General features: G+C 52.0%; 1 protein-coding gene across 2 annotated transcripts in view; it reads left to right on the plus strand.

Moving 5' to 3' along the window:
- Syn3 (synapsin III) overlaps positions 1-27,488 on the plus strand; it is a 444,971-nt gene that overhangs the window by 396,424 nt on the left and 21,059 nt on the right. For both annotated transcript variants that reach the window (XM_015482794.2, XM_048802432.1), the window contains 2 exons: positions 18,670-18,812; positions 23,873-23,947. In XM_015482794.2, coding sequence (XP_015338280.1) covers positions 18,670-18,812; positions 23,873-23,947 — 218 coding nt within the window. The remainder of the gene's footprint in view (positions 1-18,669; positions 18,813-23,872; positions 23,948-27,488) is intronic.

The following is a 27,488-nucleotide window of genomic DNA, read 5'->3' on the forward strand; positions in this document are numbered from 1 at the left end:
AGAGGGGAGCAGCTCAGCTCAGGCACCCAGGAAGCAGAGAGGAGAGAGAATAGGGTGGGGGGAGCTCCTGATCCAGGGAAAGGATATAATCCACAAAGACACACCCACTGACCTACTTTCTCTGGCCACACCCCCCACCCCCACCCCCCGCCCACAGTTACCATCCAGTAGTCCATTCAAATTATTAATCCATCAAATGGATTAATCCGATGATGAGGTTATAGCTCTCATAATCTAATCATTTCACCTCCGAACATTCCTGAATTAACACATGAGTTTTTTTGGCGGGACACCTCATATCTAAACCACAATAAATAAGTTAAATGAAATATACTCTTAAAATTAACTTCACTCATTTCTTTTTATACTTTTAGTGTGAAAACAAAACTTTTCTGAAATTCATGATTGTAACTTATAAAATTTATCATTTCTAATTCATAACTAAAGCTCTCACAGACTTTGAATCACACCCCTGCCATTTGCTAGCTGAGTGGACTTGGGAACGTTACTTCGAACAATACCTGGCAGACGGAAGACCCTCCAGAAGGTTCTATGGTTGACTTCCATGTTGGGTGCTCAAAATGATAACAAGTTCAAGGTCTTCATGGGCCTTATTTTCCAATTCTAGAATCAGGCAACACTTCATTTCACAAAATAGAATAAGTGTTCCAATGAGACGATCAGAGGAGGTTTTTATATATATATATATAGACATCAAGGGGCTGGAGGAAAGAGAAACAAAACCAAGAGGGGAGTGGTCATTCCAAAGTCACTGACCTTGTAAGGCAGGGACAGGGAACAACCTAAACGAGACTGATATCAGGTTACTCCGGTTACATTTTTTTGTGGAAGGGCTGAGGAAGAGGGAACTTCATTATGACAATTGAAAATGACCCATTTGGGAACCTTGGTGATCCTCTTCTAATCCTGATTGTTCACAAGGGAGATTAACAGCTTCGTCCCCGCGTGGTGACTGGGACTTTAGCAGGAGTGACTCCATGTTCATTTTCAGCCTGGTCTTCCGGGACCCGTAGAGGCGCTGAGTCCAAAGCTCAGTAGTCACCCCCTCAGGGATCTCTCTGCTCCGGGCCGGCCCCTCCCTCCATTCCCCAGGTGGCTGCTGAAATGGGGGATCCCAAAACTCAGAAGCAGTTGTCACATCCCTCTGCTTAAAACCCGACCATGACGCCATGCTGTCCCCAGTCAAACCTGCGGACACAAAGATCCACACTAACCCACCAGTTCTGCAGGGTCCTCTGGGCACACACCTCCTCAATCACACCTCGTGCTCCTGTCACACCAAGCGTCTCACTGTCCCATGCTTCTCTGTCTCTCCCCTTCATTTTTACCCTACCTCTGTCTCGACCTCATTGACACCAGACTCAGCTCAAGAGTTTCCTGAACTTCTCCCCCGTCCCTCAGTTGGCATGACCGCCCCACGCACACTTTGTACCCACATTGTGCCAACGCAGAATCCCGGGGCCCATCCGTAACACACTCGAACACTAGTGGCCTGTCTCATTTCCCTTACGGACTGTGAGCCTCTTAGGAGTAATAATGATGATGAATTTATTAAGCACGTACTATGTGCCAAGCACCGGCCTGAGGCCTCTGCATGGGTTGACTTACCCAACCCTCTTCCTGTAATGCCTCTGAGGTGGATTCTAACAACCACTCCGCAGTTGAGGGAGCAGGAAGGGGTCACTGGCGAAATTCACTCCAGCATTTGATGAGTCGGAATCCAAACCCAGCCGAGCTGGCTTGAGATGCCGCACTCTTAACCTCAGTTTACTTTCTTGCTGTTGTCGTTTTTCTCGGTGGTGCTGGGAATCCAGCTCGGGGCCTGGCACGTGTTCTTCCTCCGATCCCACTAAGCTCTATCTATCTGCAGCCTCGATTTACTTTTATAACTTAAACTCCTGTGGTTGACTTTGAGCTGACAGTTCCGAGGGAGAGCTGCTTCCATGAGGTCCCCAGTGTGCATTCTCCTCATCTGAGTGGGCCATGGTCCTTCCCATGAAAGCCCAGGCTGACCTCCAACGACGGGGAGGAGGGCACATGAGCAGCACACCTGCATACCCTGCCCCGAGCAATGGAGTTTGGAATCGTAGCAGGCTTGGGCACCATTTGCTTAGCTTTGTCTATCTGTATTGCAACCTGGAACCCCAGCTGGAAAGGAGAGAGCCCCTGTATTCTCCTGTTGAGTGGAAAGGAAGGAGTGGGGTTAGCTCTAAAAAAGTGCTGGAAGAGCCAATCAAGTCCAGTGTCCAGTGTTGGGCCTTCTTTCAAAGGCCTGCAGCTTCCTTCCATGCGGTGGGAGCAGCCCCGGGCTCCCCAACCAGAGGTGGAGTGAGTGATTCAGGTGGTGGCAGCCTGCCCTGTGACTCAGCCACGCTGGGGTCCCCTGGCACAGGCCGCCTTGGCCCAGGGGCCCTGGGGTTGAATCATCAGGACACAATTCCAGCGGTGGGGGGGGGGTACCTTGGCCATGGGGTTTGGCTGGTAGCTTTGCCCTCCTGGGTCCTTCCAGGAAGAGACTGGGCACCTGCCCCAGGGTGTTCTCGGGAGCACTTGGCCAGCTCCGATACATCTGTCAGTAGAGCTTGCGCGAGAGCCAGATGGGGTGAGTGGAAAGGGCAAAGGGTCGGTAGAAAAGAGAAACGTCACCTTTCTCCTCTGCAGTATCCAGGGCAGAACACGGAGTTCTGAATTCATGTCCCCATTCCTCCACTTACTACCTGGATGACCTTGGACAAGTTCTTCACTTCTCTGAGCCTTGTCTGTGAAATGAAAAGTACTCCTCAAGGTCACAGGGAGGACTTATTGAGTGGACTGTCTTCCTGTCTGTCCCAGATCCTTCAAAGCCTTCTCAGATCCACCCAACAAGGTCTCTGAGCTTGGGTGGCATTTGTAAAAGGAGAAAAGGAATTCCCCCTCTCAACTTTCCTAACTTCAGCTCCCCCAGGAAGGGCAGGAACCAATTCAGTGCTTCTCTCCTCCACTCAGTCAGCACTGTTTATTGAGCACCTACTACGTGCCAGGTACTGTACTAACTCCTGGGTATAGAAATCATGATCCACTGGGAGATACCGATGACACGTAAGTGAGCAAATAAATACACAAGTTATGATCCCTACTTAGCCCTGGGCAGGAAAATAAGCTGTTAAATGAGAGAAAGACATGGCTCCAATATCAGAGGAAACTTCTGAGGTGGTGACATGTCAGCCAAGGATGAAAAATGAGAATGAGCGAGAGCCAGCCGCGCACTAAAGCAAGAGGGATGAACTTTCCGGGCAGAGAACAGTCTACACAAAAGCCCAAAGGCAGGAAAGAGCTCGGGTTGTTTAGGGTGTGCCAGGGAAACAGCACATGAGTATCTCGCTGGCGGCCGGGCCGAACTCGGGATGGGGCCACACGGGGCCCACCTCCTCCTGTCCCTCCTCTCGGCCATCACATCCTGGCATCTCCTGTTCCCACTGCCGACAAACGATTGCCTCATCATATTTTTCTAGTTTTATGAGTTGTTTACAAGGACAGGGCTTGTCTGGGTCCATCGTGGCCGGAAGGCCCCCGGGCTGTTTTTGAAGATTAGATGAGATACTACACGTAAACTGCCCAGTGCAGCTCCTGGCACGTAGCCCGTGCTCGATTAAAAAAAAAAAAAAAAAAACATAGATGCGGTATTTGAAAGAATGAGTGTGAAAATGTTGAGATGAGAGCCCCCCCCCCAGCACCCACTCTGAAGAGTATTTTCACCATTTTCGTTTGCTCATTTGTTTGTTGAACCCAGGGCCCCGTGACACGAGGCCACTCTCCATCACCGAGTTGCACCCCTAGACATTGCTTTTCTTCCAGACGAGGTCTTACTGTATCAATACAGAAAAAGGCTGATGGAGAGCTCCGGCCCTACATGTGGCTCTCCTCAGTCATTGTCTGCAGGACCCTGAGAAGTTGTCAGAGTGCCCAGGTGCAGACTCGGGGCTCAGCTTCTTCTCCAACATTGTGGAAAGAGACCATCCATTGTCCATTTCAGACAAAGTGAGATGGAGTCCCTCGCCTCGCCTGGGATGCCCTCCCTGCTGGGGGGTGAGGGTGCCTCTGCAGCGTGCCCACAGTGGGGTTGATTCCAAATAACTTTCTGGGCAGGATCTGGGCCCTGTTCCCTGAGCTCATGTCAACGGGGAGATGGACCCCAGCATCCTGCCGTGGCCTCTGTCCTTGGCTGGTCACTCTCTACTGAGGTGTCTTCCACGTGTCTCCCAGGGACTGTCACCTCCATGGGTGCACAGGGACTGTATCTCAGTATCTTTTCCTACAGCACTTGGATGACTTGTCTCTCCACATGTTTAAGGACTCGTCTAAACGGTGAGCTCATCCCCACTAACTACCCACCTTGGTTTGTGCTGAAGAACAGGGTCCTGAGGCCTCCATCTTGAAGGGCGTTGAGACCATCCTAAAGGAGTGACGTCCTTTCGATTTTCCTAAGGTGCAGACAGGTTTCAAGTGCAGACTAGAGTACTGGATCCCACCATCGGTTTCCCAACTTACCTATTCCATGAAGAACAGATAGGCTTGCCCACTGGGGGGATTCCAGCAGAGGCTTCTGAATGAGAACCCCAAAAGAAATCAACAACACCAGGCTCACAGTCCCCAGATGCACCATCAGGACAATCTGGAAGTCCCTCGTTCACAGGAGCAGCACAATATAGTTTAAATCCCCAAGAGAAGCATCATGTCATCTTGTCGTCTATCAGAAACTGGGCAGATTACTGGCCAAAGTAGTTCAGAGTGCATAGATTAGATCACATGCCATTCACCAGCATCACACCTTGGGTAAGCCAGGTTTTCTAGTGACAGTTGTGTGAAAAAGCAAGTGCCACGTGAAAGTTGGTGTGGAGCAGGAGACGAGGGTGAAGATGTCCAGTGGTTTGGAAATCTGTGCAGTACACAGCATGCACACACTTCCCATTAGCACGTGATTATAGCCATTTGAAAAGGAGACAATATCATGTACATTGTTTTTATTTGAAACAATTACATAAATGCTAGGCTGCTTAGTTCTTACTACTTAATATATGAAATTGTGAAATCGGTCGGCATTTCTTTGGTCCAGGGACTACTGTGAAAAAATTCTTGAGTGGGGTGGCTTAAGCTGAGAAAGTTCGAGAACCACTGCCTTAAGGTTCTTGAGGCTGAGTTGAGGCTGAGCTCTGCGGTGCACGTGGCCTGATGTCCATATTATGTCCACAAAGTCCATCTCAGTCCTGCCTTGCAAGTCCAGGGGCTGCTGGACTGGTTAAAATCTCACCAGGGTAAACAGGGTAGCCCCTCCTTCTTTCTCCAGCTAACTAGTTCTTAACGAGCTGATGGTGCTTTGGAATGTGCTGGGTGCCTGCCTTCCTGTTATAAAAACAGAGAACAACTGTGCGTTGTGTGCCGGGTTGTGGTTTTATTATCTTGAACGAGGAGACGCCTGGGTCTCCAGCGGCCTCTGCCAGCTAGTTTTTTCCAGAAAGAAAGCCCACAGGGCACTGTGGCGGCCCTCGGTTATTATTGTTGGTCGACATCCTCCCGCTTTGAGCTGATTTGTCAATATCCTGGGTCAGGAACCATCTCATGTAGTTCTCTTCATTTTTAAAAAACAAGTGTGTCTCAGCCTCCTCCCGGGAAGGAGCACGCTCCACGCGGGGTCTTGGGTGGAGACCTGATGGAGGTCATTCGGCCACAGTGAGCAGCTGGTCACACTCGCCTTCAGTGTTTTCTAGGGGATTGAAGTCGGGCAGGGAAGTTCAGCCAAGCTCAGGCGTCTCTGTATGGGAGTTGATTCCAAACCATTTTCCTGGAAGGATCTGGGCCCCCTTCCCTGAGCTCATCCCAAAGGGGAAATGGACCACCCCTCTTCAGCCCAGGATCCTGATGTGCCCTGGATTTCCCTGAGATGTCAAGTCTTGGTTCTCTGCTAGGGTTGGTGACTCTCTTTCAAAGCATCTGGCCACAGGGCCGTTGTACATCTGCTTAGGGCCCCTTTTCCCAGGAGGTCCCATGACGGGCCCCTTCATTCGTCTTTTCAGCAAACATTTATTGAGTACCTACTGTGTGCCAAGCCCTGTGCTGGGCATGGTGGTATAAGAAGGAAGAAAAATAAAGAAATGCTTGTGATAAGCTAGTGCTCTTTCAGACTATTTGCATGTAGTATCTCATTTAATGTTCAACTAAAATCTGACATTCAACAGCAAGCCAACAAGTGAGTCACATCTTGTTGATAAGGAAAGAGAGATACAGAGGTCAGTAACTCCCATTTGAACTGGGGTTTGAGCTGGCCTTTTTTTTTTTTTTTTTTGAGAATTTTTTTATTTATTTATTTTTAGTTTTCGGCGGATACAACATCTTTGTATGTGGTGCTGAGGATCGAACCCGGGCCGCACACATGCCAGGCGAGCGCGCTACTGCTTGAGCCTCATCCCCAGCCCCTGAGCTGGCTTTCTTAAAGGCTCTCCTGATGCCTCTGTAGCAACACTCCAGGTCCCTGGTCTCATGGGCTTGCCTTCAGTGGAGGAGTTATCAGTCTCTTTTTCTCTTTTGATAACAAAATATCTGATGCTGGGTAATTTGTAAAGAAGGCTCCTGGTTCTGGAAGTCCGACACCACGGCGCTGGCCTCTGGGGGACTCTTACAGGATCCCCACAGCTGATGGCACAGGGCCTGGCAGGACAGGACCCCGGAGAGCAGGGAGGAGCCCCACCTGCTCCTTTACAGCACCCTCCCCAAGAACAAGCCAGGCTCCCACGGGAGCTACCTCCTCCCAAGGGCAGCACCCCGTGACCAGCCACTGCCACTAGGGGCCTCCTCTTACGGGTACCACGCCGCCTCTTAGTGCCAGCACTTTGAGGACTGAGGTTCCAGCATTGAGCCTTTGGAGACACACTCAGACCGAATCTCCAGTAAATGCACAGTCAACGGACCAAAGATCTCAGTCGTGGGAGGTGATGGGGAAACTCACAGTAACCAGGGTGCTCAGCTGTCAGGGAGGAGCTGAGCCCCAGGGAGCTGGAAAGGCCCACAGAGGGGTTGCCTGGTCTGCCCCGAAGAAGCCGATGGTGGGAAGGTGTCAGGGAAGGAGGCTCTGAGCAGAGGCAGGCGGCAGGCGCAGAGGCTGGGCCGAGCAGGGCTGGGCCAAGGAGAGAAGGCCGGAAGCCGGGTCCGGTCACACAGCCTGGGCTGCTCACAGCCCTACATGCAGAACTGCCAAGTGCACCACCCAGCTCCCTCCAGACCGCCTGGCCTTTGGCCTGGACAAGGGGGATTTTAAGAAGGTGACCACAGTGGTCTGGCCAGGGATGGTGGCTTAGGCCAGGCTGGTGGACACCAGGAGGTGTCCGTCTCTCCTGTTGCTTCCCCATGAAGGATCTGGAGCGGCTCTGAGCTGGCCTTTCTCCCACTGGGGTCCACAGGAAGCTCTCGTGCTGGGCCTGGATCAACTGTGGGGTGCAGGCTGAAGGTGGCCTGGCTGCCTTTCTTCCAGTGGACCCCCACCAAAGGGGTCAGCCCATCGCCACACATCACCAGACGCCCTTTCAAACTTATTCTAGGCACAGATTTGGGTCCTCACCCATTTGTCTCCACACAGCCCACCAAGCCCCGTCTCACCGTGCAGGGCACGTACTATTTGCTGGGCGTCCCCCTGAAGCTCACACCAGGTGTGTGAAGAGGGGAGGCAGGGCTGCCATAAACTATTATCTCAAAAACCTCTAATCTGCAACAGCCTCCTGGCCATACCCGCCCGGCGAGGCTGCCAGCCCTCAGCCACAGCCGCCCGCCACAGCATGCCTGGTGGGTGGCTTCTTTGTCTTCTTGCCTCAGCTCAAAGCAAGATAGGCACACTCATATCATTTTCTATTTATTTTATTTTTGGTACTGAGGACTGAACGCAGGGGCACTGAACCACTGAGACATATGTCCAGCCCTTTTATTTTATTTATTTTATTTTATTTTTTGGTTGTAGATGGACACAATATCTTTATTTATTTTATTTATTTTTGTGTGTGGCTGAGAATTGAACCCAGTGCCTCACACATGAGAGGCAAGCGCCCCATCACTGAGCCACCACCCCAGACCACATCCCCAGTTCTTTTAATGCTTTATTTTTGAGACTGGGTCTCACTAAATTGCTTAGAGCCTTGCTAAGTTGCTAGTGCTGGCCTGGAAACTTGTAATCCTCCTGCCTCAGCTTCTCAAGTCTCTGGGATTACAGGCCTGTACCACCGTGCCCTGCTTTGTTCACAGAATATTTCTAGAAAAGAAAAGAAATTTTATCACCAGGATGCCTAGGGTTGACAGTAAGATCTAGAATTTTTCCAGATTCGGTTTTTTGTTTTTTTTTTTGTATTTTGAACTCTTTTTATCACACATGTATATTATTTTTTCAACTAAAAAACTTAACTTTATGCTGGGCGTGGTGATGCACTCCTATAATCCCAGCAGCTCAGGAGGCTGAGGCAGGAGAATTGCGGGTTCAAAGCCAGCCTCAGCAATTTAGTGAGGCCCTAAGCAACTCAGTGAGACCCTGCCTCTAAATAAAATACAAAATAGGGCTGAGGATGTGGCTCAGTGGTTGAGTTCAATCCCCAGTACAAAAAAAAAAAAAAAAAAACTTCATAAAAAACAGATCAAAGTGATCCCTGGATCGCATTTTACTGGCCTTTTGTGAACTGTCTCCTTTGAACCATATTTTAAGGAAAGGACGTGAAGATGTGAGACGCCGGGACTGAATTCTGGGCTGCCCCAGATTCATCTGTCAGAGCCCTGACGCTCAACGTGATGGTGCTGGGAGATGGGCCTTGTGGGAGGTTCAGACAAGTTCACCGGAGCGGGATATCCGCGATGGGCTCAGTGTCCTTATAAGAAGAAATACCAGACAGCTTGTCCCCACTCTCCCTCCCCCCGGGTCCAGCAAGAAGACGGCCCTCTGCAAGCCAGGGCTCCACCATGCCGGCCCCCTGACCTTGGGCTTCCAGCCTCCAAAGCAAATGGAGCCTGCACAGAAAGGCCTTGCGGGGGGCGTCCAGCCTCTGCTGAGCACTCTGGGGCTGACACTTGTGACATGTCCCTAGGAGGGGCTGGGAGCATGTCATACTGGTTTTGCTGAAGCCGGGCTGGGGTTCGCTTAGCACTGTGGCCCTTTTCCCCTTGGAGGAAACTGACCCAAGCTGCCTTTCTTCCAGTGGACCCCCACCAAAGGGGTCAGCCCATTGCCACACATCACCAGACGCCCTTTCAAGCTTATTCTAGGCACAGATTTGGGTCCTCACCCATTTGTCTTTTTCCTTTAGTCCTGCTGTTCTCTCGTGTTTTTTTATGGAAATTCTCAAACACACACAAAAGAAAGGGAAATGGCAAACTGCAGCCCAGACCCACCACCAAGCTCAACCTCAGCCCCTGGGGGCCAGTTTGGTCCTGCAAGTGCCCCCCCCCCCACATACACACACACTTCCTCTCAGATCCAGAGACCTTTCTTCACTTTTGGAAAAGGAGATCTGATCCTCATAAAATTCACCCTTCCAAAGTATGTGATTCGGCAGCTATTTAGTGTCTTCACAAGAAAAGCCATCACCACCCCAGCCTTCCAGGACACTTCTCGGCCCACGCCCGCAGCCAGTGCCCATCCCCCTCCCACTGTTCGTGGTAACCCTCTTCTGCTGCACCTCTGTGGATCACTGGATGATTTTAAAGCAGATCCTAGAGAGCATGCCATCTCACCTATAGATATTCCAGAAACAAAACCTTCTCTGTTCTTCCTTTTTGGGGGGAGGGGGCGGTACCAGGGGCACTCTACCACGGAGCCACATCCCCAGCCCTATTTTGTATTTTATTTAGAGACAGGGTCTCACGGAGTTGCTTAGGGCCTCACTGAGTTGCTGAGGCTGACTTTGAACTCGCGATCCTCCTGCCTCAGCCTCCCGAGCTGCTACAATTACAGGCATGCGCCACCACGCCCAGCCTTCTTTATTCTTTAGCATAGCCAAATGCCACTATTACACCTAAAACTGTAATGATTCTTTAATACTAATACCTAGTCGGCGTTCAATAACTCCTTGTTCATGGATCTGTTTTCATGACATGCAAACAAGATCCGCATGACATGAGTCCCTCCATTTTTGTGAGTGTGTGTGTGTGTGTGTGTATGTGTGTGTGTGTGTTGTGCCCTTTAGTTACTGAGAGAGAAACAGGTCATTTTTCCTGCAGAATCTCCTACTCTCCAAGTTTGGAGGCAGGCAGCTCCACGGTGCTCCTCTATCACCTGTAAACTGGCACTTAGGTCCTGAGACTTGGTCTGACTCAAGCTCTGAGTTGCAGGGGGAATAATCCCTGGGCTGGGCGGGTGGAGGAGGTGCGGGGTTCTCTTACCTTCTCTTTGATGTTAAGGTGGGTCTGAGTGGGGGGCTGCCTGCCTCATCCACATTCCCCAGTTGTCTCTCATTGATCTCCAGAGCCTCCCTCCTAACTGCTCTGGGGCTTGCCAAAGACGACTCTCTAAGCCTCGGCTACTGCATTTACTACCTGAAATTCATCAAAAAAGAACATTTCTTCCTCCCTTTATTTACGCATGTTCAGAATGATGAGGTAGTGTCTTAGCACCCACCAAAAGGTGACCAATGACATTTTCTTAACAGTTCTTAACAATTTGCTATATATCATTCCATTGAAGTCATCATTCTTTCTTATATTGTCCCCTCTGTGGCTAGTAAGAGCCTTTCAAGCTGATTTATGATCTTGACAGGACAGCTACCCTATTTCTACCACAGTGACGTATTCTAAGCTCCTCTTGCACATTTGCTGTCTAAAATCTGGAATCAGCCATTCCCCAATGGAGCCTTTAATAAAAATATAGTTTTTTAGGGAATGCAATCTGAGTGCTAAATCTGTTCATTACTATTTAATAAAATCAATTTAATTTAATAATAAAATTTAATAAAAGCTAATTGGCCATTGCTTCCAGGCATTGTTGATGTATAGGAGAAAACTCATAAATGTTTTTAAGAGAAAAATGCATTAGAAATTCATACTGACATTTTGAATTCACATTTTAGGTAATACAGATCTAACTTAATTTCTCTGATTTTCAAAATGCATGCCTTTTCATTTACACTGAAAAACTCTTGGATCCAAGCTTGCCTGGGATGCACAAAGCCCTAGTTTTAAACTCCAGCACAGAAAAAAAAAATCTTGGCTCCTAAGAGCATCAACATTATTACTATTATAATGTCTTTAAATAGCAGCATTATTATTATAACAATAGGATTTCTGAATAAAATCATATATTTCTTAGCAATTTTGAAAAATCCATTGGATATTTTCCACTAAGGGTGAATAGTTACGTTGTGTCGGGTTTTGTTTTTTCCTGATTGAACAAATACTCAGGGAACAAGTGCCATGTGCCGAGTATTGACACAGGTTCCAGGTACGCCTGGGTCTCCCTCTTCTTTAACCCACTCCCAATACAAGCCAGCTCCAGACCTTCTGTGCCTTAAAACCTATCAAGCGACATGGTCCTCAGAATTACTCAACATTTTCCAGATGTGGTTTCACCAGCAGAGATCAGTCAAGACTGTCCCTGTCCCTGCGGGAATGCATCTGGCATATTCTTGACTCGAGGCCTTTGCATTTTCTGTTCCTCGCCTGCCGGGCCCACGCCCTCTCTCCACTCAGACCTCTGCTCAGAGCTCTCTCCCCGACAAGCGCCATCTGTGAGATTCCTCCTCCCACCCAGCATTCCTCATTCACTTACTCTGCTTTATTTTTCTCCATAGCATTTCAACCACCACGTCCCACCATTATCTATTTGTTTGTTTTCTTTCTTCCAGACTCTTCCACTAGAAAATAAGCTCTGCAAGGGCGGGCTGTATTTTAAACACTGTGTAGGCCGTTTTTCATCACTGTAACAAAATGGCTGAGATAATCTACTTTAAAAAGGTTTATTTTGGCTCACAGTTTGGGAGGTTCCAGTTTGGGGTCAGTTGGTCCAGCTGCTTTGGAGCCTGTGGCGCAGCAGCACATCAGGGGGCAGCACAACTGCCCACCTTGTGGTGGTTAGGAAGCAAAGAGGGAAAGGAAGGGATTGGGGTCCCAGTATCCCCTTCAGGGTATTCCCTCAGTGACCTAACTCCCCTCCCCACTCTAGGTCACAGCACCACAGATTGGGCCACTAACACATGGGACTGTGGGTAATATTCCAGATCCAAACAATAACAAGCATCTGTAACAACTCAATGAATTTGTTTAATGGTTGTTAATGATACTTAAGTACAGTATCTCAGGTATCCACGGGAGATTGGTTCCATGACCCCCTCCCCCAGACACCAAAATCTGCAGGGGCTCAAGTCACCGATCTCAATGGTGAAGTATTTTCATCCAACTGACATGCATCCTCCTGTATCCTATAGATCACCTCCAGGACAGTTAGATGCTTTACAAGTAGTGGCCGGGCTGTATCTGAGGGCGTGAAGGCAGGGAACAAGTCCCCTGGGCAGTACAGCTGCAGGGCTTATGATTCCTGTCCAAGGGGAGCTTTGAGCCCATCCACCATCGCATGTCTGTTAATGCAGCCTAATACCTCAGCTTTTCCAAGGTCCATGTGGAGCTCTCCTAAGACAATACCTCCAGATCATTTTTTTTATTTTTATTTATTTACTTTTTAGTTGTAGATGGACACAATAGCTTTATTTTATTTTTATGCCTTGCTGAGGTTGGAACCCAGGGCCTCTCACGTACTAGGCGAGTGCTCTACAGCTGAGCCACAATCCCAGCCCCCTCTGGGTCATTTTTAAACACAAATCTGGACACTCAGGATCTCCCTGAGTGTGGACTGGAGTGGCTGACACACTTTAATTCCAGAGGAGGACAGTGCATTTACCCCCCTGGAGGGCAGCTCGTGTCCATCTCTGTCCTTCCACCTTCTGGCGCTGGTTCTGTCTCTGACCTGCTGACTCCCCCTCAGTTCCCTCCATAACCCGATGAGAAGGGATCCTGAGAATCGCTAAGGGCCCCTCTCCCTTCCCATGCCTTATTCCGGCTGTTTGATCTCACTTATGTTCCTTCTCTGAGCGTCAGCTTCCTTATCTCTGACATGTGATAATAACTACTACTTTGCAGGATTAAGACTTTTTAGAATTTTTTTCAGTGCTGGGGATCAAACCCAGGGTCTTGCACACACTAGGCAAGTGCTCTACCCCTGAGCCGCACCCCCAGTCCCTACTATGATTTTCTTTGCTGACTATAAAACACCAATAAATATTTTTAACACAATTATCCATCCAGATACAAATCTACCTCCTAGTGATCATCCAAATCCTGGACCTCCTCTGTGGTCTCTGGGGCATCATAAGGCTTATCCAGCTTATTGTAGAAGTTCTGGAACATATTAGATGTTATTGTAATAATTATAGGCTTAAATAAATTACTTGGCTAAATGTCTATTTATTTGGAGGATTAGAGGATGATTAGATTCATTTATTTATTCATCATTTATCCATTCTCTAATTATCGTGCTTTGGGAGGAAGTTAACAAGGAAGAGAGCTAGACTCCTCTGAATGTACCTTGCTTTATAACTTTAATTTTGGAACCAAGTAAATGTGGTTATATAATGTTAAGACAAAATAGATCAAACATAGGAAAACAATTCCTGAAAATAGAAAACAAAATGAAGTGACTCAACTTGACCATGTACCACACTGTGGCTTAGTCATACAGGATCATTTCAAGCGACTTTGTAACAGAGTTTAGTGTGGGAAAGTCAGTACCCTCCCAGTCCCCTGGTGAGTTAACTTTCACTACTATGATAACCTACCAGAGCATAAGGTCCTTCTGTGCTGTCCTGCCCAGTGGACTTGACAATACAGGTAAAGGGTTAAAACCATCAGTTGGGACCTTTCATTCATTCTAGGCACAATATACAGTAGAACCAGGTAGAGAGATTCCCTAAAGAGGAATCGGAACTTTGCTCAATATCGAGCTCCCTGAGCTGGGCGCGGTGGTGCACACCTGTCCCAGTGGCTCGGGAAGCTGAGACAGGAGGATGGAGAGTTCAAAGCCAGCCCCAGCAACTTAGTAAGGTCCTAAGCAACTCAGTGAGACCCTGTCTCTAAATAAAATGCAAGAAAGAACTGGGGATGTGGCTCAGTGTTGAATGCTCCTGGGTGAGATCCCCAGTACCAAAACAACGAGATCGATATCTACCTATATTTATCCAGATTGACAGATAGAGATGTAGGCAAGTGCTCTACCCCTAAGCCACATCCCCAGCGCTACTATGATCATCTTTGCTGACAACGAAACATCAATAAATATCTTTAACACAATTATCCATCCAGATACAAATCTACCTCCCAGTGATCATCCAAATCCTGGACCTCCTCTGTGGTCTCTGGGGCATCCTACGGCTCATTGCAGAAGTTCTGGAGCATATTGGATGTAATTATAGACTAAACAATGAATGAACTATCTATAGGCATAGATATACAGAGAGACAGACAGACATAGAGTCCCCTGCTGCTGGAGAAATGGGGCCAGGAGTGGGCAGCCCCTGAGGATGCCGAGCCCTTCCTACCTGAGGCTGGAAGTCTGAGCTGAGTCCCGCTCAGGTCCTGACCCCTGTGGTCTCTCTGCCTCTCTGTGTCCACTCTCCCTCTCAGTCACCCTGGGGACAAAGCACAGGTCAGCAGGTCCGGGAGGTGACGCAGTGGGGAGGGGTGTGTGCGCGACCCTGAGTGGGGACGTGAAGGGAAGGAGGCGGGAGGGTGCGGGAGGCTGAGCAGAGGAGAGAGGTGACGCCCAGGAGCACCAGGAAAGCAGGAGAGAGGGAGAGAGGGCCATGGGGACTGGAGAAAAACCAGGAAGAAATGACAAAGGACGGAGATCAAGGGACAGGTGACCTGAGGAGGGAGAGGAAAGGGGTGGAGGGCGAAGGGTGGGGGACCGGGGAAGAGGCCAGAGGAGAAGCAGGAGGGGGAGGGGAGGCGCAAGGTGGCCCCCGTTGGTGGTGGCAGCCCCGCCCAGGGCCCCTCTGCAGCACATGGACAGTCTTGAGTCACAGCTCCTTCGGGGCTTCCTGTTTTCTGCTTCTCTCTGTGAACCCTGGAGAGGTTTTCCCGCCAGTTAATAAAGCAGAGTGCGAGGCTCCCTGCCGCGCCAGCGCCCCACCCTCTGACCCCAGCCACCCGCTGGCCTGACGACCTTCCCAGAGTCCCCTCCAGCTCTGCCCACCCAGGCTCCAGACCTCCTGCCCACTTCTCCAGGGACCCAGCTGTCTGTCCCCAGGTTCTTGAGGACTCAGGACCGAAGCTGTGTCCCTTTGACCCGTAGCATCCAGGCCAAGCATTGACCTTACAAAACATAAATGTCCCTGAAACACATCCCCCCCCCTTTCTGAGCGTCCTTCTTTCCCCTTCCAGTCCCCTGCCCCTCCCCCAATTATGAGAGGGTCTCATCCCGTCTTCTAAATTCCTCCCAAATGCTCCAGGCCTCAGGGTTGTGGCTGGGAACAAGACTCACCCTGTCCCCAGGAAGCTCACACTCTAATGGGGAGACAGGCCCAGTGGACCCAGGGACAGGACTGGGCTCTGTGGTACCCAGGTGATGTACAATTGGGAGCCTTCAACCGCCTCGACAAAGACTCAGAATGGACTTTCTCTCTCACCTAATGGAGTAGCAGCTGCCCAGGGCTGTGGCTCCCAGCCCCCAGGCCCCTTCCATATTGTAGCTCGTCCGTCCTTCAGCCACCAGCCAAGGACGTCCACATCCCTGGCCAGCGGGAAGAGGAAGAGGACACGGAGCCCTCCTCTCCTTGGAAGTCCACACCCCTCTTCTGCTCACACCCCATTGTCCAAAAGGGGTCACGTGGCCACACAAAAATACCAGGGAGAAGGGGAGCATTCATGCTCGGTGGCTGTAGAAGTAGGAGATGGATGTGAAGACAATGGGCGCCTCCGAGGCAGCCTCCGGGGCTGTGCTGTCCTGGGAAGCCGAGGGGCAGGAGCAGTTCCGGTCTTTTCCAAAGCCACCAGGGATGGGGATTTAGACAAGGGCTCCCTGCGAGCTTCCACCTTCCATTGTGGTTCCCCCAACTCCCCCCACCTGACCCCCAGGTGTCGGCTGAAGATGGACAAAGGCAAGATAGATGGAAGAAGGTTCCAGAAACAAAGGGAAAGGATTGAGAGGGCAGGTGGGTGGAAACCAAACCTCTAAAAGCTCACGGACTTTGGATGCTACTGAGTGCCACAGCTCCTGCAGGACGCACTCGAGGGCGTCAGAGGTGACCTCTACCAATGCACTTTCTTGGGAAGGGAGGAGTGAGAACTGAAGAGCCAGCCTCTGGTGTGGGACATGAGGGTATAGAGACAGCCAGAGAGGCACAGAGGTGAGTCACTGGGGGCGAGAAGCAGGACGGTAGATCCTCCATCAGGCTGATCCCCAGGATGAAGAACCAAGGAAAAACAAGAGGCTCAAACTACGGGGCAGAAACAGAGTGGCCGCTTTACCCAGGACCAAGGTCACAGTGGCTCAGACAAATCAAAGCTGATTTCTGTGTCCTGTAAGAGTCTGAGCATAACAGCCAAGCACCGAGAGGGGGCTCCACAGAGCTGGAGGCCCAGACACCATCTGGCTTCTCAGCCATCATCAACACGGGGCTTCCTTCTCAGGGGCCAAGAAGGCTGCTCCTGATCAAACCATCACGTCCACATCCCAGCCAGAGCCAAAGAGAAAAAGGGAAAGGGAGGCTTCCCTTCATCTTTGTTCACATCCCATGGGCTCAATTCTTGTTGGCTGGATTTGGAAACTGGACCGTATCTATATACAGGAGACAGGAACAAAGTAATTCAGCTGGGACACCAGGTACCCACTTAAACTTAGGGGTCCTCTTACTAAAGGAAGAGGGAGCAGCCAGCAGTCAGAGCCACCGAAGATTAGAACAAAAGTAGAGGGACGGAAGCTGAGAGGAGGGAGGAGGGAATCGAATGAGTGCGATAGGGACAGAAACAGGGAGCCCTGCTGGTCTCCTTTATTTCTCTGCAAAGTGGGGCTCCAGTCCTTGCTCTCAGGGGCCAACAGAGGGAAGGCCTGCCAGCCTCTCTCCAAGCTGGCCCCGGGGTTCAGCCCTCCTGGGAGAGCAGCAGGCCTCCACCGCAGGCTTTGAGGTGGTCAAGGAAGAGCTGTGCCCAGGAGGCCAGCGCTTCCTTCCCAGCTCTGGGCTTACCTGCCGTCTGCCTGGGACAAGCCAAGGCACCTCAGATGCACCTCTGCAAAGTGCCCTGACAGTGCCCAGTCTGCCTGCCTCGCGCTGCTGTTGGGAGAGCTATGAAGTCACTTCACAAGGCTCTGAGGTTGGCCCGCACAGGGGGGGCATCGTCGGGGAGGCATGGCTGGTCAGCACTGAGACTTAGGGGCAGGCAGGAAAGGGCTGGGGGAGCCTCCCACACACTGACCGCCCAGAGCCCGGCCCTCTGAGGGCCTCTGGACTTGGCCTGCGCTGGGCCGGCAGAGTCCTCCATTATCTGGGTGAGGAGAGAAGTGGGAGAGAGCCACCTGAACAAGCAGGGGCCCCATGGCCAGCTGCAGGGCACCTACAGGGGGCAGCACACCCAGCTGTCCATGGCTGCTGGGAGCCTCTGCTCCGTCTTGAGATCACTGTCTTGGAGACTTGGCCTTGTCCCCTACACTTGGCCTTGTGAGCTCCCCTGGGATAGGACCTCTCCCTGACCCCTGGACACCACCCTGTGATCCCAGCCTGAGCCCAGTAAACAGAGTTTGTCCCCAGGCCTTGGGACCCATAGCCAGCATGCCCAGCGCTTGCCCACACATCACGTGCTCCATACTGCACCAAAACACTCTGCAGACATAGCAAACACCACACACACACACACCCCACACGAACACACAAAGACCCACACACACACTAGCAGCATGTGACACCCACAGGCAGACACAACTCACCTGCTCCCCACACTGCACATCAAGCACAACTCCCAGCAAGGCCCTTCCCCCTGACACACACACACACACACACACACACACACACACACACACACACACTCCTTTCCAACGGCTCTCTCTGTGCCCACTGCACACTCCTCCCTTTAACCCTCTCAGAGGGGAGCAGCCTCTCACTCACTCACAGCCTGAGTGACTTTTTCAAAAACACAAAGTGAACCACTTGGTCTCTGAACTCCTCTCACTCTTCCTGTGACTTTCCAGAACCTTCAGGCTAAAGGCTGAGCTCCTGATCAGAGCTCTCATGGCCTCAGTCCCCACCCAGCTGTCCCCACCCTCCTGTCCCCATGGGCCAGGCCCTTCCCCACCACACCCTGTGACCCAGGCTCTTGCTGCGCCCCCAAAGACCAGCTGTGCGACAGACACAGCCCATCCACACCCTGTAGTCGTCCTTCCAGACCCTGCAGAGCCGGCCCTTCCACAGAGGGGTCCTGACCTCCCACATGGGGTGGCTCCTTCGTCCTCTACCTCGTGCACGTAGGTAGAGGGATGACTTGCCTCTGCGTCTGTCCCTCTTCTGGGCAGGTGGCCCTCTCGGTCTCCGCCTCTCCACAGCACCATCCTGGCTCTGGGGGGTGCAGCTGGTACGGGGTGGGTGGCCCTCACACCCTCATCCTCCCACACAGATCAAGGTAGAAAACCAGCACGACTACCAGGACATCACCAGCGTGGTGGCCATGGCCAAGACCTACGCCACCACCGAGGCCTTCATCGACTCCAAGTATGACATCCGCATCCAGAAAATCGGATCCAACTACAAGGCTTACATGTGAGTCCCCCGCAGGGCTGGGGGCTGGGAGGAGGGGCGGGGCGACAGGGATGGGGGTGTCTGCTGCCATCTCCTCCACCCAAACACGGTGACCTCCCTCCACACACCAGGGCTGGCCCTTTCTGCCTCCTTCCCTGCCCTTCCTCTCTGGTCTGTGAGGCTGAGGGGCTCATAGTGTGTCATGGTGGACACCGTGGTGGACCTCCAACAAGTAAGGGCTGCTCCCCTCTGAGAAAGAAGCCACTTGGCCTGTCTGGGGACTGCAGCTAGGCGGGTGAGCACGCTTGGCAGTCAAAACTGAAAGTCTGGGGACAAGTCAAGCAGGCCTTTGGACGCCTGGGTTAGGATTTTCTTCAGTTTTCTGCACATGATCCGATCTGGGTATATAAAAAGATAACTGGGGACCGTGAGCTGCAGGAGGGCTTCTCTGGATCCCAGAAGACCAAAGGTGACATGGGTTTCTCTGGCTGCAAGGAACAGAAACCATGGCTGGCTATCTTAAGGGTTTTTTTGTTTTGTTTTTGTTTTTTCAAGTGAATGGCTAGAAAACAATGGGTGATAAGAAACTTAAAAAAAAAAAAGCCTCTGAATTACCAAGTTTAGAAATGTCAAGATCCAGAGCGGGCCCCAAGATCCGAGAGCCAGAGATACTAGGCAGCTCCCAGGACGTTGCGGCTGGCGAGGAACCTGTCCTAATCGTTTTCAGGGCTTATCTCAAGATCACGGTTGCAGGACCAGGGAAGCTTCAGCCAGGTTCGGCCATGCTCTTATTGGTTAGAGAAAGGCAGACAACCCCTAGGGGTGTCCCAGAGGGGAGGTGTGCCATGCGCTCAGGGCCATTCCCCAGTGGGAATGGAGGTCCCGTATCTAAAGGAAAAGGAAGAAATGAGAGACAGAAGGACCCAGCCCACCTGCACCCCTGACGTGGCTCAGCAGGGCTGAGGCCGTAAGAGCTCTGGAGTAGCCAGATCTCGTTCTTTGGAGAGGACTCAGCTGTTGCGCCACTTCTGTCTTCACTTTGGAATGTTCCACTTGCAATGATGAGACCCAGAGAGCCTGACCGCCAAGGGTTTACGGAGCTCGGACTGCGTGGCTCTGTAGGTGAGCCTCAACGGTTGTCCCAGACAGTTGGAAAGGTTTTCTGTCCACATGCTTCCATACAGGACAGCAAGTGCCCAGGGTCAGGTCAGCAAGTCACAGTCCCCGGGCCAAATCCAGCTGCCTCCTGTTTCTGTAAAGACAGTCTTGCTGTTCTCGGCCATGCAGGTCTGCCCCTGGATTGCCGAGAGTTGATTCTGCAACACCTGGATGGCCTAGGCCAGGGGTCAGCAGACCTGTGTGAAGGGCCAGATGGTGATGTCAGACTCTGAGGACCCTGCAGTCTCTGTTGTCACCACTGCACTCTGCCATTGCCTGGGGCACTGGGGGAGATGATGGCAGATAGTCCCAGGAAAGGGATGGCGCCCCTGCTGAAGGAATCCTTCTCCTGCCTCGTCAATCACCCTCTCCCAGCCCCAGGGAGAGCCAGAGTTGCCACTGCTCTCAGATGTCCTCAGGGTGATAAAATCCCCTCCCTGCCCCTCTGAGTCACGCCACATGCAGCAAGGCCACCCGACGTCCCTGAGGCCCCCACCAGCCCTCATGATATCATTTCCTCCTGTCTGCATTGTTGGAGCTGGCACTTGACGTTGATGACACCTTGTCCCAGTTTCTTTTCTTGAGGATGACCTCATTGCCCCATTCTTCATCTGAGCCTCGCTGGCCTGACAGCTCCGACTTGGCACATGCCGTGGCGCTTCCTGGACTCTGGGCTGTTCACATCCAAGGAAGGCGGCTCATGCCAGAGCTCAGGGAGGAATGTCCTCCCTGCCCTGACCATTCAGCCTCCTCGATGGCCCACATCCTGCCCTGCACCCGGGGCAGGCTGTGGTGGCTGCTACTAAGGTGTCACAGCTTTTAGATTCTCTCGTCAGATATGGCAAAGAAATAGGAGTGTGACTCCTCACCCACACGAACATGTATGTCCACGATCATTTCTCTACATAGCCATCCTATGGACATTAAGCTCAGAACAGTCCCACCGATGTCTGTGACTTTTATCTGGCATGATGTGGTTCCTCTTGGCCTTTCCTTGACTGCTTATCTGCACCCTCCCACTCCAACAGAGGAGATCCTGGCTCCCCCCATCAGCCATCCACTGACTTATCTGTCTATGTGCCCAGTTCCAGCCCATCCACCCATTGCCGTGGAGATGACTTTACCCACTGTAGCACACAGCCAGGTGCAGTACCTCTCATCTTCAGTCACACTGTCCCCACTCGGTCCAAAGTCACTCAGCACCTCTTCCTCCACCTGCTCCAATGAGGTCAGACCATAGCCCTATATTGTGCTCTAAATGTTTCTGTCCCCCAAAAGTCACGTGTGGAATTCCAACCCCCAAGGTGATGTCATGAGGTGGAGGGGCCCTTGGGAGTGGATCGGAGCAGGAGGGCAGAGTTCTCAAGAATGGGATCCTTCTAATGCTCTTCTAAAGAGGGCTCAGAAAGACCCCTGCCTCCTCCAGCATGGGACCAGACAGTGGGTCCTCACCGCACCCCGAGTGGGCTGGCACCTTGACCTTGGCTTCTTGGCCTCCAGTACAGGGAGACACGAATCTCTGTTCTTTCTACAGCCCAAGTGGACTAAGCCAACTTGTTGTATAGGTGGATGCTCTTGTCACAGTCTCCATGCATCCTAATCCCAGGGACAGTGTCACATTCGGGCCAAGAACAAGGCCTCCTTCCCTCCCTCTGTGATGGGCCCCCTGGGCTCCACCATGGAAGGTCAAGGTCAAGGTTAAGAAGACAGGGTTAAGAACAAGTTAAGATCAAGTCAAGGTTAAGAACCCAGTTTGGTGGCTTCTGCCACACAGTGAGAAAAAAGGAGAAGAATGCCCATCCCCTGAGATTTGGAGAGGCTGAGATGGGCCAGGACTTATAAAGCCCTTGGATCGTGTCTCAGATACAGAAAGCATTCCTCAGACATCAGCTATCACTACACGCTCCTCTTGGAAGGAACGCCATCTGGCTAGTTTTCAGTCCTTAGATTGCCTGCCTGTCCTGTGTCCACTTACTAAAAATAATAGCAGCTCCCATTGTGCTCGGAGGCCTATGGGAATGTGGCCTTTCACACACACAAGTCCCTACAAGGCTGGGACTCCAAATACTCCCATTTTACCACTGAGGATATAAAGACTCCAAGATGCTGCCCAGGGTTATATTGCTAGAAAACCCTGGAACCAAGATGCAAACTCACGTCTGCATAACTCCCATCAGTTCTTACCTTCTCTCACCACCTTGACTTCCCCAGAGCCCTTAACTCTGTGTCCATTGCTAACCCCACCGTGACTAGCCCCTGGCTCCAAGGCTGGTCCACCCTGAAGACCGTGAGCAGCCCAAGGAGTCATCTCAGCACACTCAGACTCATCCAGTGCCCAGGACACAGGGTGGCCCTGTGAGCATTTGCCAAACGGAATTGAATCAAGTCGATCTGAACTGAACCAAAATGAACTTGTGTCCACTCTGTGGCAGCCATGAATTCTCAGCACTTACACATCTGATTTTCTCTTTATAGACATATTCTTGGGTCAATCCCTCTCCCCAGTTCACTCTTTGATCTCAACCACATACCCTCACTTGCCCCTGAGACAGACAGACGGCTTCACCTCTGCCATTTTCTTAAGCTCACTGGGTCTTTGGTGGGTGCAAAGGTGCCGTGGTGGTTGGTGGCTTCTCTGGATTCCCCCACAGCATACACTATCCTTCATTCACTCAGTAGCTACCGGGCACCTACTACATGCCAGGTTCCACTGGGCTCTGGGGGTACAGGGCATGCACTGAAACAGATCCCCTGCCCTCAGGGGATCCCCACGTCAGGAAAGACAAGACACTAGAGCAATCACTACAAGCTGAATCAGCATAGCAGAGCTTAGCGCAGGGGGTGGTGCCAAGCAGTCTTCGTTTGTTAGATAACGTAGACTGGAGGGAAGACATGTTTCAGATGAAGCCTAAGTATGATCAGAACTTGGGGTGGGGTGGGCAAGCTGGAGGCAAAAGCTACACAGGGTACAGGGCAGAATGTGTGCAGGCCATGACCTAGGGAGGGGCCTATGTGCACTGGGGCACGGGAAGGGAGGTCAGGTGTTGCTGGAGCAGATCAAGCGCAGAAAAGGAACAGAGAAGGGTGTCAAATCAGGCACAGGCCAGAACTTCCTGCTTTTCATCATGGAAAAGTAACCACTTGTCTCTAAGGATCATTCTTCCTACATTTTGGGGCCCACAAAAAGTTCCAGAATCATCAGAAGCTACATGGCCCTAGTTCTCCTCAAAAAGGAGACACCAGGTATATTAGTCAGCTTACTGTTACTGTAACAAAATACCTGAGCTAAATCAACCTACAAAGAGGAAACATTTATTTTGGCTCTTGGTTTCAGAGATCTCATGTCATGGTTACTTAGACCTATTGCCTTGGGCCTGGGCTGACAGTACATTGTGACAGAAGCACATGGCAGAGGAGGCTGCTCACCCAGGGAGCCAAGGAAGAAAAATACCAGTGTCTCAGTATCCCCCTAACTTCCTTCCATGAAGCTCCACCTCTTAAAAAATTCCTCCACCTCCTCATAGCACCAAGCTGAGGACCAAGCTTTAGCATGTGGGCCTCTTGGGAACACTTTAGCTCCAACCTATACCACCAAGGTTGGGTGGATTTTATCTGATGACATCAGTATATTTTAAATTTGATCTTTATATTCCAAAACCTTCCTAGAGAACAATTACATAAGATCCAACAAGTAAATAAAGCAATCAGGATAAAAGGAAATAAAAACAGGAAAAAAAAGGCTGAGGACAGGGTACATACCAAAAAGGTGCATACCACAACTAATGTGAGCCAGATATTTGAAACAGAGCCTCCTAACAACCAAAGCAAAGAAGGAAAATAGACCAGTGACAGCGATCCCTAATGTCCGTGATGTACTGTTGGGTTTTGTTTTTGTTTTGTTCTGTTTTTGTCTTTGGACACAGGCGAACCTCCATCTCTGGAAACTGGAAGGCCAACACAGGCTCCGCCATGCTGGAGCAGGTGGCCATGACTGAGAGGTAAGAGACGGATGGGGAGCAGGGAGACAAGGTGTGCCGCTGTGGCAGGACCTGGGAGGGGACATCAAGGAGCCCTGTGAAGCATGCCACCACCCTGTCCAGAGCCTCCCCTGCCCACTGCTCTGGGAAGGGAGCAGGGAGTCCCCATGCTTCTCTTTAGGAAGCACCCTTTTTAGGGCACCAGGGGAAATGGAATCGCTCCTTTCCCAGATTCTTGATCCTCCCCGCAGGAAGGGCTGACCTCCTCGAGTGTTTCCTGGCTGCACTCTGGCTGAGCGCCTCATGCAGGCCTTTCTCCCTCCAAACACTTGCTGCAAGCCATCCTCACTTGAAATAGGGCTGTCACCTGCTCCCGGGCCAATCACCCACATTCTTTCCTGCCTGTCGGGTGACCTCTGTTCACAAGTACACGGTAGCAATGCACTTAGTGCTGGCTTTGGGGTCAGAAAGCTCTAAGTATTCAGTAAACATTTACTGAGTGCCAACTGCATGCCCTACTGGGCTGAGCACTAAAGAGGCCACAGTAGAAAGATCCAATCATTCCCTTTAAGAACTCTGGATCCGTTTGAAGGGTCCAAGTGACGGGGTCTTGCTTTGAGGGCTTATTGGCTCCCCTCCTGAGGGCCAGGCTCGGGGAGGCCTGGGCACTCCTTCTCCACCCTGTTCAGGAGAGCGTTTCCCGCGGGTGCTTCTCCTATGGCGGCCCCGGAGCCTCCGGGCTTGGGCCTTCAGGGTGTCAGGTCCGGCAGACGGAAAACCTAGTTCCCCAGGGACCAACCGAAAAGCCAGCGACTGAGCCCTAGTCACTAACTGGCCGGGGCTGAGGCACGTGACCCTTCCTGAACCAATCACTGTGCCCGAGAAGGCCGCGTTCTGTGATTGGATGGGCTCAGGCCAGGCTCCACCCCTGGAGGTCGGATGGGACCGCCCCCCTGCGGCCGATCAGTGCGGAGGGGCGTCGAGGAGTCTTTAAATGGAGGGAAAATAACTGACCCACGGACTGGGACAGAGCCCAGCAGCCACCCCTGCCAGGCTCCCCACCAAGAACAGGGACAAAGAAACAACTAGAGGGCGAGGTGGTGAACAGGGAGCAAGGGAGCCCTAAGCCGGCAGTGGGCACTCAGAGAAGGGGTGCCCAGAGGGGACCAGGGAGGAATGGTCAAGGGTCCCTCGAGGACATGGTGCCTGATGACGTCCTAAAGAATGGAGGAGTCAGAGGACCTGGTACTTGTTTCATCTCTTTGTCAGCTATTCGATGGGCACCTAGTGGGAGCCAGTCATTGAGCTAGGCCCGGTTCTGGGACTAGAAAGTCCCCATGAACTGCAGTGAGTGGCCCTGACCCATGCTGTGTGACCTTGGAGAAGCTCTGAACTGTTCTGAACTTCTTCAATTATAAAATGAAGGCTATGTGCTCCAGCAAAGATGAAGAGAGGGATATGCAGTGCCTGACCCAGTCCAGCCCGGGGCAGGGAGGAGAGCCGTTTTCCCAGCTACCTTACCTGGCAGCTGCTGCCTTTACCTGGGAGCCCACCTGCCCTCACTAGCCTGGAGAGGCTGAGCTCATCACCTGGCTCCAGGGAGTCCGATGGACTGGAGTGGACCCACGCCTCTCCCCATGGGTATTCATGTGACATTCCTGGCTCCCTTCTCCACAGCCTTTCAGGAATGGGAGCCCAGCCCTCCCCAGGGCCTCCCAATCTGCTCATGGATGTCCCCAGCAAGCCACCATCTTCTTGGCTCTGCTTGGCCCCAAGCCACAAGGGCCATTTCGGCAGGAACCGACCATAGGAATGGGGCTGCTCTGGCCTGGAATTCACTTTCCCTTTAGGGTCAAGGGCAGTACCCCAGGGCCTGTTCAGTCCCATGCCCACATGGCCAAAATCCCTGGGGCCCTTTAACCAGGCTCTGGCCCCTACTTCCGCCTGGTTCACGGTTTTACCAGGTAGCTGAGTCCTGGGCAAAGCCAGGGATGAGGCTGGGTTGGTGATAGTCCTGCCCGACCAGAGCGGGCAGGGACCCCGCGCTCTCCGGCCTCTCCCACAGGGTTCCACCCTGCAGTCCCTGCCTTGACCCTGGCTGCCGGCCGCCTGGGTGCAGCCAAAGGCCACCCAGATACTCATGGTTTGAAAACAGGCTCTGGAAGCCAGTTGCCTCTGGCCTGAGGTCTAGACATCCCTCTTCCATTGTCAGAGGCCTGATTCACAAGTGTCTCAGAGCAGCTGTCCCTAAACTAGTGCCCCACGAGTGAGCCTTGGGAACCGAATATAGGGACCCTGATCGGAACACAGAGGACTCTGAGAGCCTCCAAGGTTTGCCTCCAGATGTGACCACACATCAGACTCACATGAGAAGCGTTTTAAAAATAGATATTTGTTTGAGTGTTGGTTGAATGCTCCCGGTGATTCCAGCACACAACCAGAACCCCATCTGGCCACTCCATTTCACAGATGAGGAAACTGAGGCTGCAAGAGGGAAAGGATCATCCTAAACTGCTGAGGAAATAGTAGCAATAGTCCACGTCCCTGCCTCCTGGACTGAGGAGGGACAGGAGGGCTGTGACTTTCCTGAGCGAGAGGAAGCGCAGCTTACGTGAGATCAGGAATCAGACAGGACTTAGGGTTGGAAGCCGCACAGTCTCTATTAATCTCTCTGAACCTCAGTTTCTCCATCAATAAAGGGGGGTTGAAACCTCCCTAATGGAGTTGTGGTAGGAATGAGGAGTCGGTCCCCCAGGCAGAGAAGGCCTGGATCCTTCCTTTTAATCGTGCCGCACTCTGGCTGAGGCTGAATGAGAGAACCCGGCCAGGAACCAGGAGACCTAGGTAATCCTGGCTCTGTTACTGCCTTGCTGTGTGACCTGGGCAAGCCGCCCTCCTTCTCTGGGCCTCAGTGGCACTCATAAGAGAATGAGTTCTAAGAGCACTTCAGCCATGATCCCTCCTCATTCTGGGCCTCACGGCTCAGAGACACAAATAGATCTGAGAGCAGGCGTGCCCCGTGTGACCCTGGAGAGTGGGGAGAGAAGCAAGAACATTAACACAGAGTCCCCTGTGACTCCCAAATCCAGCCCACAAGGGAAGCCAAGTGCAGTCGGGAAGATTTCTCCAGATACAACCGGCCCCTTGTTGCAAGGTCAAAGTCCAGCATTGAGATCTGTCCCCAGCAAAGCAAACTGGCCTTGGAGCCTTGGAGTGGCTGGAAAGGGAACAAAAGCCGCGGGTCCAGAGGCCCAGGCCCCGGGGCCAGGCGGGAGCAGCCTGCCAGGCCGCCCGGCCACCCCCACCCCAAGTTGGGGGAGAATGCGCCCTTTGTCCCCTGCAGGCCTTGGTCCCAGGGGGATGTTTGGAGCCTTGGAGCAGCTTTCCCAAGGGAAAAGGGCTGCAGAGGCTCAGGCAGGAGCAGGACAAGCTCCCCACTGCTGGGGGGCCGGCGGGGCCCGGGTTGCAGGGGTGAGGGTCTCTAGATCATGGACTCTCACTCCTTCTCTCCCTCTGCCTTCCTTCCCAGCGTGGCTCCCTGTCCCCCCACCCCCCCCTTTAT

This window comes from Marmota marmota, unplaced genomic scaffold (genome assembly GCF_001458135.2).
Source record: "Marmota marmota marmota unplaced genomic scaffold, marMar, whole genome shotgun sequence".
NCBI lineage: Eukaryota > Metazoa > Chordata > Mammalia > Rodentia > Sciuridae > Marmota > Marmota marmota.